Source organism: Gobio gobio, assembly GCF_949357685.1.
Source record: "Gobio gobio genome assembly, chromosome: 23".
NCBI lineage: Eukaryota > Metazoa > Chordata > Actinopteri > Cypriniformes > Gobionidae > Gobio > Gobio gobio.
The window spans coordinates 11623116-11637498 of record NC_137119.1 but is presented as its reverse complement, the minus strand read 5'-3'; the positions used below and the strand labels follow the sequence as shown (position 1 = coordinate 11637498).

The window sequence follows — 14383 nt, the reverse complement described above, 5'->3', positions numbered from 1 at the left end:
CACTGCAGCAGGGATTTTGGCCCACTCCTCCATACAGACCTTCTCCAGATCCTTCAGGCTTTGGAGCTGTCACTGGGCAATACAGACTTTCAGCTCCCTCCAAAGATTTTCTATTGGGTTCAGGTCTGGAGACTGGCTAGGCCACAGGACTTTGAGATACTTCTTACGGAGCCACTCCTTAGTTGCCCTGGCTGTATGTTAGGGTTGTTATCATGCTGGAAGGCACAGCCACGACCCATCTTCAATGCTCTTACTGAGGGAAGGAGTTTTTTGGCCAAGATCTCACGACGGTGCAGTCGTCCTATCCCCTTTGCAGAAAAGCATCCCCAAAGAATGATGTTTCCACCTCCATGCTTCACGGTTGGGATGGTGTTCTTGGGGTTGTACTCATCCTTCTTCCTCCAAAAACGGCGAGTGGAGTTTTGGCCAAAAAGCTCTATTTTTGTCTCATCAGACCACATGACCTTCTCCCATTCCTCCTCTGGATCATCCAGATGGTCCTTGGCAAACTTCAGACGGGCCTGGACATGCGCTGGCTTGAGCAGGGGGACCTTGCGTGCGCTGCAGGATTTTAATCCATGACGGCGTAGTGTGTTACTAATGGTTTTCTTTGACACTGTGGTCCCAGCTCTCTTCAGGTCATTGACAAGGTACTGCCGTGTAGTTCTGTGCTGATCCCTCACCTTCCTCATGGTAATTGATGCCCCACGAGGTGAGATCTTGCATGGTGCCTCAGACCGAGGGAGATTGACCGTCATCTTGAACTTATTCCATTTTCTAATAATTGCGCCAACAGTTGTTGCCTTCTCACCAAGCTGCTTGCCTATTCTCCTGTAGCCCATCTCAGCCTTGTGCAGGTCTACAATTTTATCCCTGATGTCCTTACACAGCTCTCTGGTCTTGGCCATTGTGGAAAGGTTGGAGTCTGTTTGATTGAGTGTGTGGACAGGTGTCTTTTATACAGGTAACGGGTTCAAACAGGTGCAGTTAACACAGGTAATGTAACACAGGCACGCCCATGCAAACGCTCGTCGAGAGATCATTGCATCATTGCTTGTGAACGAGTGAACGCTGGCAGTTTCTCAGTGTTTGGATGTACAAATGAAAACAGAAGTCTTTTTTCAGTTCCTTCAGATCTGTGATCAGTGATTTCTGATGTGTAGCTAATTATTTATTATTCGTGCACACAATGCGGCTTCTCTCTCTCCAGACAGAACGGTGTTTTCGTGTTTTATATCTTGTGAGTCAGTGTTTTTGTACGTCCTCGTCGCGTCTATCGGTTCTAAAATGTGCATACAGTCATGAGTTTCTGCTCAACATCAGCAGAGATAAACCTCACACACGCCGAAGCTCGGCCTTCAACATCCCCGACCCACAGTACTGCATCTGGCCCACAGCGGAGGCACCAAACGCGGCGTGAGATTAAGCAGAAGGGGGGTAAGCTTGAGCATATCCGGGCTAGCCAGCCTAGCCCCACAATAAACTGGATTACATTCGATTACTGCTGTTGTGTCTTTGTTTGCGCTGTGTACTCAACGCGCGTCACTGACGCTTTTATTTTATTTTAAAAATAATGCTATTATCAACACTTACTTTTAACTCGTTCATCTCGACAGCTGTAATGGTACTTTGCATGTGTTACAAAGTTGGTAGAATAATGATGAAGAGACGGACTCGGTGTGACTGTTTATTCAGAACTCTCAGATACAAACACAATAAACTCGCGCTGACTGACAGCGCTCTCATAACTCAGTAGTTACTATAAATAACTTTGTTAGCAATCGCTGAGCTCAGTCTCTGATACATTAGTGATGTCCGGTTCGCGAACGATCTTTCTTTTGAACCAGTTCTTTTTAGTGAACCGAATCAGTTCACCAAATCGGACTGAATCGTTCTAAACGGTTCGCGTCTCCAGTCAGCGCTGATCCATAATTTACTAAAGTTACTAACTTTCTGACATGAGTGACAGTCCCTCCGACTAGAAATAGACTAATAACCTAAAGTATATGCTGTAACTAAAACAGTTCAGACATGCTGAGAACTGATGTGAAGTGAACTCAGGTCCATCCGTCTCCCTGGCAGACTCGTGCCTGCTCGTGCCTCGATAAACCACGCCCCCTCCGCTCATATAAAATGCAAAGATGTCAGCCAATCACAACAGTGGGTGTTTTTACTGAAGTCTCACAGCAGACACGCCTCTTGAAGCAGGGCATTCAGCCACAGGGCAAACAGCAGTATAGAAAAAATGCCTTTTATTTCTAAATTATGACATTTTATGATGTAAAAATCATACTAACAATATAAGTACAGCTCAGGAAACATTATAAAATAATAGAAAAATGCCATGCCATGGGACCTTTAAAGAAAAACTAACAGGTCTGTGAGAGCCAGAATTCTTACTGGTTGGTAGGTGATCAAATACTTATGTCATGCAATAAAATGCTAATTAATTATTTAAAAATCATACAATGTGATTTTATGGATTTTTGATTCCCTCTCTCACAGTTGAAGTGTACCTTTGATAAAAATGACAGACTTCTACATACTTTGTAAGTAGGAAAACCTGCAAAATCGACAGTGTATCAAATACTTGTTCTCCCCACGGTAGATCAGTGGTAGTCGCATAATAATATTTACCCTCAATGATCCAATCTGCTAGCCTGGATTCCAGACGAACTTAGCCCCGCCCATTTGAGCTCGGGCAGTTCGGTCTGGACTTGGGGGTTTCCAGAAATTTTTTTTGCATTCCTGAGTCTATATATCACATAATTGGGGTCGCTTCAACCCACGGACATGGAAAACAACTCACGGACTTGGCAACACAGTGCAGTTGAGTTCTGTTGACATTTGACAACTAACGTTATACATCGCTCCGTTGCTCTGATTGGTTGAAGGTCTATCCAATTGAGGTTTTTCCTGGTTCGGTTGAAACACGCCCCATAATCACAGCCCAACGGAGGAGTATCAGACTCATATTCTGACTAGAATTGAGTATGACGACGTCAGGCTACCAATCTGCTTGTTACGTCATGACATATCGTATACTGGGAGTCCACTCTGTTTCAAGTGAGAATAGTTTACTGTTATTACTATAGTAAGCACATGTAGTAGTACAATAAAGTGTTACCAACTCTCCTCCAGGAAAAAGATTGGAGACCCCTGATGTAGTTTCTGTACCTCAAATCATGCAGTTTGTTGAGGAGAGATGTGCAACATTTCTTTTGATTTATTATTTATAACTTATGATTTTTCATCCAGTAGGAAAATCCATATACATCACAGACTATCTAGGTACCAGAATATCAATGAAACTTGGAGGTGGAATCTTTTGAGCAACCACTCTTGGCAACAATTGTAGCAAGCACTTCATAGCAAACACCTCTCTAATTTTCTTTGGAAAGTGTGTTTTTCATGCAAATATTGAGAAGTATTAGCACAATGTGGGAGTTTATTCAAGTGCACTGCTTTGAAACTCAAAATGAATCAAGTTGTTAATGTCATTGTGAAAAAGAGCAGGTTTATTACAGTTTATTCCATTAGTCTGAAGAGAACAAAGATAAATCAACCCATGTGAACACATTAGAATAGTCCAAGGAGAATGCATTTGTGCGCAAAGGGATAAGTTATGCAGTAGTCACAAATGGATGGTTTCCACTGACCCATTTCCAGCAAAAGAATACTTTAAAGAGAGAAGTTTTCCAATGTGATGTTCTTTTTGATGTATTTCAGAGTATCAGAGCATCAGGACTCATCCTGCTGGAGGCCATCATGTTTGGAGCACTCCTCCTGTACTTCCCGGTAAGCTTTAACGACCGCAGTCATTTTTACTATGTGCTTTATGAGTGTTAAAATGAACGGCACTTTAGTGACTAATATTCTTAGACTTGTACTGCAATGTAATGTAGCCATTAGGAGGAGAATGCCTTTTTAATGACACTAATTTAAGCATTAAAGAAATGTTACGGGATCAATGCAACTTAAGCTCTATGGACTTCTGAATGCTGTTAAATCTGGTGATTTATGTATGATATGTGTAAGAGTATGAAGAAGGGTTTTGATACATGGAGAAAAATCAATCCACAGGAAGCACATCAATATTACATTCAGTACACTGATGCCACAGATTTTTGTTAGAGCTTAGCTTGTTTTGATCCGGGAACTTTCAACATTTTTTGATATTATGATATTATAACACTAATTAGATGTTCACATGGTGCCAAATATGGACTGAAGCAATGTTGGATAAGATATTTCACTGATGGACAATCTGCTGCCCATGTGTCGATAAAGTATTGATTTAGACAGATGTTGTCATGTGCTTTATTCAGCTGAGCTGTTTGGATCACAGTAATTGCAGTTTAGTGGCATTCACAGGAAGCTGTGAGCTTGTCTTAACATGGAAGGGTAAATGTAATTAAAGTGAACTGATTTAGAGGCTTGTAAAGCAATTAGCACATGCAAGGTCCTGGAAAGTAATAATCTTTGAGATGATGCTGGAATGATGGTGGAGGATAATTTTAGCCATTTAATCGCTCTTTATGTGACCATAAAGGCCCTGATATCCTCAAACTGATTATTTTGAGTTTGTTTGAGTTCGTTTCGGAAGTTCGAAACAGCCAAAGCTCTTTCCGTAAATGTTCACTCTGGCTGGTATGCAACACCGAACTTCCATTGGTCCGTGGCGATGATGTAATAGGTAGGTGTGGCTCTGAGACTCCGCCTTCTCTGATGTGGAAATGTTCTCCGGTTCATTTCTCCTGTATCTTTTATGGTAGTGTGGTTGTGTTTTTCTTCCTGAAGTTCTCCTACGTGTTTCTGTTGGATTTATTTTTAAGGGCTGTTTCGTTTGATTCCTCAACTTTGCTCAACTTTCCTCAAAAATGTACGCAAAGTTGAGGAATCAAACGAAACAGCCCTTAAAAATAAATCCAACCGAAACATTTATATATATATAACATTTTGGGTCAGAGCAGGACAGAGATCATCTCTTGTCTAATATCTTCATGTCTTCTCCCAAAGCAAATTTTATTTTAGCTAAACTATATTACCGGTGTGTGAAACGCGCTATACAAATAACCTTGACGTGCCTTACCAAGTCTAACAAGCACAAACTATGTTATATAGACTTGCAAATAAAAAGGTATAATCTGTCCTACAGTGCTTTTCTACCATACCACAGTAAATGTGGTAGTAAATGTAGTAATAAAAAGTAAACAATAGGGAAGAAAGGTTTATAATCTCCTGTGAAAATAGGTGGGACGTGAGTGAAGATTTAAAAAAAGAAAGAAAAGATTGTCCAATGGAACAACTCCTGGAATATTGTTAAATTCATGGAAAATTGGGAGACCAGATTGCAAAACGGAATATAAAGCCTGTTTTAATGTATGGGCTCATGGGCTCTTTTCTCACTTGACACGAATCTAAATGTTTCCATGGTTTTGATGTAACATTTAATTGCTAACCTATATTTCTTTTGTAAGCCACCAATGGTACACAACCACGGGACGGTTGTCAAGTTTACCGGCACAGCCTTATATTGCAACAATGAACAAAGTAGTTAACATTTAATTTTTTATCCACCAAATCAAGGTTGGTATGTTTCTTTTTACCTTAAAAAAAGACAGCCCTAGTTTAAAGTGAATATAATCAGACAGGATGAAAAATCGGCTAGGTGTCAAAATCTGTGCATTAGGCCTTGCAGTGTTCATGCAGCCTATGAGAATGTATCGGTTCTTTTAGAACTGCCGTTTTCCCTCTGATTCAGTTTGTGGTTTAATCTGAAGTTCAGAAACAGATAGATCTGCCTGCTCACAGCCCACCGTGTAGCTCATCTGAAGCAGATAGAAGCTCCGCCTGTCTGCTCTGCTGCGATTGCTCCCAATCTAAATATAGACTGGAAAATATTATCCACTCCTTCACCCCCTCTTCTACTTTAAATAATTCCAATGTTATCAAGAAGCAGAGATGTATCTCATCTTGTTCCCCTGGCATTCTGCTTTGTTGAGTAATGCAATTTTTTCAGCTCAAACCCCTCTCCTACTGCTGAGCGTGTCACATGCAATAACTTCACTTGGCAGCGTTTGGAATAAGGCGGGGGATGTGGAGCGAGAGAGAGAAGAAACCGAATTATATGCACACACACACACACACGCATGCTTTTCTGGTTGCTTGTTCATCCCTGTCCACACAGAAGTCACAGGGCACCTGTGTCAGTGAATTTATGAGACATAAACGGATTCTCTTTCTACTATATATCTGTCTTGTCATTTTCAGTGTTGGGGTTAACACATTACAAGTAACGCGAGTTAGGTAATCCGATTACTTTTTTTTTACGAGTAAAATTTTAATTTACAACAGAAAAAAAGGTTACTTTTTCAAATAAGTAACGCAAGTTACTTCTTATTTATTGACTGACAGCTCTCCTGTCCTCATGTTGAGAGAAATCGTGAGTAAGTGCAGAGGTGTTGTGTGCACTGTGTGAACATGATGCTTATTGTAGTTCTGGACTAAATGTGAGCATGCATTTATTCATCTCACTTGCACAAAACCAGTATTCCTCAAAATGAATAAAAACGCAATGCAAACCTGCAATAATTTAATTTGATAAATGACACAGATATACTTTATGTACTTAATCTAATTTTTTCAATCAACTTCTTTGCTGCTGACTTTCGATGATCCAATTCAACCATACAAATCTTCTGCAATCCAGAATGGCTTGTTTGAGTTGCACCCTCTACTGTACAGGCGTGAATTTGCATTTACTGCAGTCTGAGGCTTATTCATTTCACTTTTGGTGTGAAAGGGCTTTGCATGTTCAAAAGCTTTTTTATTTTATTTATTAAGAGCAAACAAGCAAGCCCGACCCAGGTGAGAAAAAGTAACACAAAAGAAAAAAAAGGGGTTGATGACAAGAAAACACTCACCAACACAATGGGTTACAACATCAATACTGATCAATATTGATGTTGTAACCCGTTGTGTTGGTGAGTGTTTTCTTGTTTAGCCATACAACGCCACGTTAGCCAAGTCTTTGTTTCTTGTTTTTCCACGTATTGGTTTAAGTTTTGGTGTTACTTTTGCATACATGTTGTCATCAACCAATGACAGCATGACACAAGATCACATGAGGGCATGGGAATCACATGACAAACCAGGAAACAAGACAGTGAACAGTAAACTGAGAACATGAAACAAAACCAAAACACACTGTGACAGGCTAGTCAATTTTTTTGTTTACTCGCCAGACTGATATACTATTTTATTTATATTAGTGCTGTCAAATCGATTTCAATTCGAGCAGCTCATCAATCCTTAGTGCGCTGTATATTGTTATTAGTAGTAGAATTAGTAGTAGTATTTTTATCTTAATAATTACTATTATCTATTACTATTATCATTTTTTACAGAAACACTGAATGACCAACACTATCATAAGCACTCCCTCCAGTCCTAAGTTCAGTTAAAATATCAAATATGCATTAATACATTTGTGATACAAGTATGAATGCATATTTGATATTTTAACTGAACTTAGGACTGGTGGTTTGCTGAAATCAAAACAGTGAAGGTAATAGATGAGCACCAGCCAATGAGATTGACGTTTGCTCATTAGTCCCGCCCTCTACCGGAGAAACCAGCATATCTTCTGCTTGTTCTTAAAAGCTGAATAATTACTAATGAACTCTGTTGTTTTGACAGGAAAATACAACAAAGAATATGGTTTACATTTTGCACGTTGATTCTGCGTGGTATTTTTAGACTCTCTCTCTTTGTGTGCATGCATTTGCGTTTGCGTGTGTGAGAGAGAGAAACACAGAGCTCTCGGTAAAGCGACAGCGAATTGTACGCCTTCACACTAGAGTTTACGGTACGTCAAATTGAGGCACGCTGCACATCCGTTGAGCTGGACTGAAATAGACAGATCGCTTGAGTGTTCAGCAAGTGAAAATATATTTATGCAAAATTCATTCAAAGCCTCTAACACACAAAAAATCTGAGAATTTATTAGCCAATGGCTAAGGATAGATATTATTTAGTCGCCCAGAGTGAAGATTTACCTGCATATGCGAGTGATTTACTCGCATTGTAGAGGGTTGTGACCAGAAACAGGTATGAAGGGAAAAAAGAAAAAAACTTTCACATTTTATTTTGTGTCTTGTGTAATTCAAAACATTGTTCAGATGATTTATTTCAAGACATTTATCTGAGTTTGTCCTTAAAATGCTCGTGTACAGGACTAATTTCTTACACATCTAAACCCAAGCCTCCGTTGCTAATTCCAAAATGTCATTTTAGAGCTACTGATAGCATACTAGTTCATTTCTGAATGCAGAGGTATTAGAGAGAGCGAGGGAGCGAGAGAGCGAGTATGTATCATGTAGCTTTTAAGTTGCTAAACTATTTTACTGATGAAATCATCAGAGCAGACAACTTTTGACAATGACAATTTGTTGTTTTTATCCTATTGTATTTGCTTGGTCAGAGTTGCTGTGGGTTTTGCTGTTGTATACTGTAAAGACATTTGAAATAACTGAAATCATTTGTCGAAGTGATAATGAACTGTAATGCGGCCAAGACCTGCCTGGAACTACTTTAGCTGTGCATTTCTCTGAAAATAATTGCACACCTTAGAACGTTCGTCAACCAATCAGATTCAAGCATTTTACAGCCCAGTAGTATAATGAATAATATTAAATAACAACCGGATTAGAGTTTGTTTTGGTTAGTTTGTAATTATGCATAATTTACTGTTATTACTGTTGCACTTTACATGATATGTACTTACACAAGAAAGTACATACTTATATGTAGTAGTAGTAGTATATAAGGATTATGTATGTAGTATGTAAGGGTACCACATTAATATTGGTTAAGGTTAGGCTGAGTGCATAGTTAAGTATATAGATGTAAAACAGAAAGTCTGTTTTCAACATTCAGAAGTTAATTATTACACAAAATATTTGTTAACAATTATTCTCACAGCTACACAATTATAAAAAACAATATATTTTTTTCTGATTATTCCGGCTCAAAATGGATGGAATGTGCATTATTAGAATGATTGTGTCATTTGGCCAAAAAAAATTGAACTACTGGTCTTATCATGTGATCTGCTTGTGATATTTACATGCAGATTAATAAAGCTACAAGACAGTAACAGTATGTTAAATGGTGTCATTGAGCTGAGATTCATGGATCTTGATTAGCTTATATCATCCTGATTTGGGACCTGTGTCTGTTCAGTAGTGACCTCGGGACCTGAGTCTGCTCATTAGAGAGCAGGAAATAGAGCCACGATATCAAAACCCACCCACACTCCCGCAGTATCTGTTAGTACAGTTTACTGCAGAACAACTTATGTCAGTGTGAAATAAACAGTTAAGGAAATGTAGAAATTAGAGCTAAAGCTCCAATCTCCTCCCAAAAATCCAGAAAAAAGTTTGTTGGTGCCTCAGTGACAACTTCACTCAGAGAAACTGTCAATCACAGCTGTCAATCATGACGTCACATCCCCGTTTTTATAGCAGCAAATAACTAACTAAAACTAAACTTAATTAAAAAACGAACACTTGAAATTGAATCAGCGTGATAAAAACTGCCTAAAATGACAGAAACCATCTTTGGAAAAAAATTATTTGAAGTGTAATTTGATTGTTTCGTCTCGTGTCCCATTAGAATACATGGAGGGGATGGGGTTTATGAGCTATACTAGGACCAACAACCTGGGGGCTTTGGCTGCTTTGGCTTCACTTTTCAGGACGTGTGCGGCACACTTGGTTTATATGATATGTATCTGTACAATCTCGTTTTGTAAGATTATTCGAAAAAAGAAAGCATGAAGGTTGCACCACTAACCTCACTTCCCTTGGGGTTAGAGGTGGACCTTCATGCTTACTTATTTTCTAATAATCGTACATTTTTGTATGATTTACATTGCACAAATTCATAGGAAATCACCACCTTTTCCTGTGAGGTTGGAACTACTTCAATACTTGCCGTCGTGAAATCCTGGGGGGACCAACTGCAGATAAATTTCAAGCATCTCTCTTATTAAACTCCACAGGGAAGTGATTCCTTCATTCGTCTTACACACTTTCTCTCCATGCTAAGCATTTCCACCCTCCATCAATCTGTGTGTGAGCCTGAATACCATATACAATCTTCATCTTAGGCCTGCTTTCTGTTTCATCGGCAGTCTTCACCTTTTTTCCTCTGCCCTCTCCAGTTATCCTCTTCTTTCACCTCCATGCCCAAATGGTCTGCTGCCATCCTGACCCTGGAGCCCGGCCCATCGGGAGGCTAATGAAAAACACACTGCTGTGTTCTTGTGCGTTTTGACTGGCACAGGATGGGGTGTGGCCTTATGCCTGTGGTCCAAGTCACTGCCTTTTTCATGGATTAAGTGGATCAGAGAATGCCTGTCGTTCTCCAGTCTGTGTACTTGGCTTCAACCAACTTTCCGCCTTATGTTACTGAGGACAGAGGACAACAATGGCTTTTCACATGTTGCCATTCAAAAAAAGGACATTTTAAGAAAAGGGCATGATTTTATGTTGTTCTTTCTGGTTGTTTAGTCTTTAAAAGTCATGATGTAACGGAAGTAGTGACAGATATTTTCTTCCGTATTGTGACGTACTTCCTGGTGAATCGGATTATCATAAAAAGATTTAAAAAATGTAGATTGGGGACTTGGCTCGATCCATCGGTTGTTGATAGGATAGTGTCAGATTTGGCAAATGGAGAGGCAGTCTGTTGTAAGAAAAGGGCCGGGTTTTATGTGGACAAAGTATGATTGGAGAAGTCCTGCATATGTCATCAGAAAGAAGTCTGTTGTTTCACCAGAAGATCAAGTTTGATTCAAAGTTACGTGCTCAATTTAAAAAAAAGAAGAAGAAAAAAACAAATGCTTAATGCTGATGCCCAAAAGCCTGGTTTCTTATACACACTCGTACACTAACACCACAAATATGTCTCTTGCTGTATTTCTCATATTATTTCTCTCTCCCACACAAAGAACAGGTCACATCCCTATTAACCTAATGTTATCAGAAATATCTCGGTAGATTTGGTGATGACGGGGAAGGGAACAATGCACCGTTCTGATGGGGAGAGAGCCCTTGACTCCATGGAGGCCAAACTAGATGTAATTTACACGCCGCAAGACTCGAGGGGCACAGCACTAACCATTACCTCCCATTCTTGTCCCCGCTTGTGGGGAAGAGGAGCCAACTCCCCCCACACCTAAACCAGACATGTTCACACAGACGTAGACATTCTTACAGATTACAAGCCAAATGGGGTTGAGAGGAGAGAAAAGAAAGAGGCGAGTTGTGAAAGAATGAAAATAGATGACGATATCATCCCAAAGCTGCCTGTTCACATTATCACCAATCAGATTAATGTTATCGAGGACTAAAAAAAGACCAGCACCTCTCACCTCTTAGTAAAGCTGTTGTTATTGCTGTAAAATTGCTTTCTACTTGACCCATCTTTCAGTATCTTGCTAAAGTACTTCGTAAACTTTTCCATGAATTCTAAATTGACCTTATTTACATTCATAATACAAGACTCCTGATATTATTTTGAAAGATAAAATTTAATCAAAAACTTGCTCCACTTCTGAAACAGCTTAGCTGATGTATTGCTGTTGTTATTAAGTTAAAAGTGAATCTAGTGTTATTATTGCTGGTGCACGCCACTCCACAGCAAACAGAACAGAACCGAACCGAACCGTGGCTCCAAAACCGTGACATGAACCGAACCGTGGCATTGGTGTATCGTTACACCCCTACCGGACATTCACCTCTGCCTAGAATCTTCGTTGGATTCCTACAGTGCATTTCAGCGGTTCTCACATATGCACAGATAAGTGCAAGAGAGTCCCCCTATGTGCTTTAACAAGCAACTAGAAAGATACATTTCCAAAAGAGAATATTCCCTAACAAGAGAGTTACTCTATAAAAGAGACATTTCCTCTAAAAGAGCAAAAACGGACAAAGAACGTCTACTTAAAGATGCTTTTTACTTAAAGATGTATTTCTGGATGCAGTCGACACCTGACTCTGGAGCAGCTTTTGTGGATGGTACATGCACTCATTGCGAGAGAGTGGGCATGGGAACATTACGGTTGTGACTTTCCTGCTTTTCTAAGCAGAATTCACCTCTGTTGCTTCCTGTACTGGTCCTTCTGCTGCTATGCACAAGTCACCGGCGGCAAGGGCTGAGGGCAATCTGAGGGTACCAATGGAAACATTTCCACCGGCCGAGCCCCCACGGACCTTTCATTTCTCAGCATGCTCATCTCTCCTGGCCGAGTTCATGGATGAGTTAGGCGGTTCCCCTGCGGGTGAACCTACTCTCTTATTCGGGACTCAAGATGAGGATAGTGGTTATTTGATTGGTTTCTTGGGCCCAGTTCCCCAGTTCCTTTCTTCCCGTAGGTCTACGAGGAGCTTGTGGAAGGTACTTTTTACTGCCAGAACATGCTTCACTGGTTCATCCCCCCTCAGTACCCTCGATGGTGGGTCAGTCAGGGATTACTCCAACGTTCCCAGGTGATTGTGGTGTTCCCAGCATGCAATAGTCCTGTGTCCAAAGATGCCATCACCTGGAGGAACCGTTTGTGACTCCTGTCACCCTAGGTGTGTCGAAGGTCACACCATCTTCCAACGGGGCCTATTCGGCGACACCGTGGAGGACTTTTGAGAGATGCAAGAGACATCAATGTGGCCATTATTGCAGATCACACTGTGCTAATTTCATTCATTCATGTATCATATTGTATAAAGTTTAATACATTTAAATAGACATATCAAATAGTAGAAAATGTGTATGATGTAGTACTGGGTTCCTCAAATCTTGCCCTGGAGGGCCAATGCGCTGCAGAGTTTAGCTGCAACCCTGATAAAACTTGCCTGTGATTTTCTAATGATCCGGAAGACATTGCGTGCGTCTCAATCAGCTCCCTAGTTCAGTAGTCAGGGCACTGATAAGGACATAAGTCAATGGGCTGACACCCTGATCAGTGCCCTGACTACTGAACTAGGGAGCTGATTGAGACGCACCCATTGATTAGCATGTTCAGGTGTGTTTGATTAGGGTTAGAGCTAAACTCTGCAGGAAAGTGGATCTCGTGGGCCAGATTTGAGGATCCCTGATGTAGTATTTTAGTTAGCTCTGATTCCTGAGAGAATATTGTCACAGAGGCGGCTATTTATTTTGTGATTGTTCTATGCTCATTTCATTCATAGAGTTTCCACTCATTCACTTCACACAGTGAAGAGTGTTATGTATAATATCATGCTATGCCCTGGATAAGCTGTTATCAAGCAAACACGAGGAGATATTTTTCATATTATTCTGTAAAATTCGTTATTCGTTTTGAAGCCATTTTCCGTGTCATTCCAAATAAGGTATTTGGCTTTGTAATGTCTAGTGTTCTGGTTGTTTCAGGTTATGTTTCATGTCTTTGAAACATATGTTTCATGTTTCATGCTCTTCTTGTTTCATGCTCTTCGTCCTGTTCCTGTTTGTCATGTGATCTTGCCATGTGCTCCCTTGTCATGTGTTCTATATCGTCATGTTCTGATTGGTTCATTGTCTTGATCTTTTTTCACAAGTGTGTCTTGTCAGTCATTAGTCCTTGTGTGTATTTAAGCCCTCATGTTTGCCATGTTCCCTTGTCTGGTATTATTCCCTGTACCGCTGTTGGTGAGTTCTATGTCCGTTCGAGTCAAGTCCGTTCGAGTCAAGTCCGTTCGAGTCAAATCCTTGTTTTTGTTTTGTAAATAAACTGCACTTGGGTTCTTAAAGCTTGCCTCCAGTGGACCCATAACTTTACAGGCTTCAGGCACATCCCTAGAAATTACATTCAAGTATATTTTAGTTTGGCATAAATGCTTGTTAGTACATGCAGCAGTACACTTTAACCATGCTTTAACGACAATATAATTAATTATAAAATGATGTGCTTAAGCCCTATTTAAGTGGGTCACAATGCACTGTAAAGTTTTTTGCATTTAATATAAATTACTATAATACATTTTTATTTAATTGCAATTAGCATGCAAAAAGTAAAGCTTTTTGCATTTAATATAAATTTAAACTAGAATACATTTTTATTTAATTGCAATTAACATGCAATTTAGTGTCCAAAAACATTAAATTCTGTTTACATGTAAACATTCTTTTAAAAGTATTTTGTTTATTGTTTAAAGTGTACTTTTTCACAAGGGGTTTTTGCAGGTGTAGCTAATCTGGGGAAGCTGGGGAAATTGGAGTTTTGAAAGTGTGCTGAAAACCGCTATGTAGACACTGACCAAGTTTTTGAAAGTTGAGCAGCAAGCTGATACAGCAGGAGCCCATCAGCTGTGCCCTATAG

At 39.9% G+C, this 14383-nt stretch overlaps 1 protein-coding gene across 2 annotated transcripts in view; it reads left to right on the top strand.

Annotated features, from left to right (window-relative positions):
- The window catches only part of gpr158a (G protein-coupled receptor 158a), a 142123-nt gene that overhangs the window by 81575 nt on the left and 46165 nt on the right, over positions 1 to 14383 (top strand). For both annotated transcript variants that reach the window (XM_079806056.1, XM_079806055.1), the window contains exon 5: positions 3730 to 3798. In XM_079806056.1, coding sequence (XP_079662182.1) covers positions 3730 to 3798 — 69 coding nt within the window. The remainder of the gene's footprint in view (positions 1 to 3729; positions 3799 to 14383) is intronic.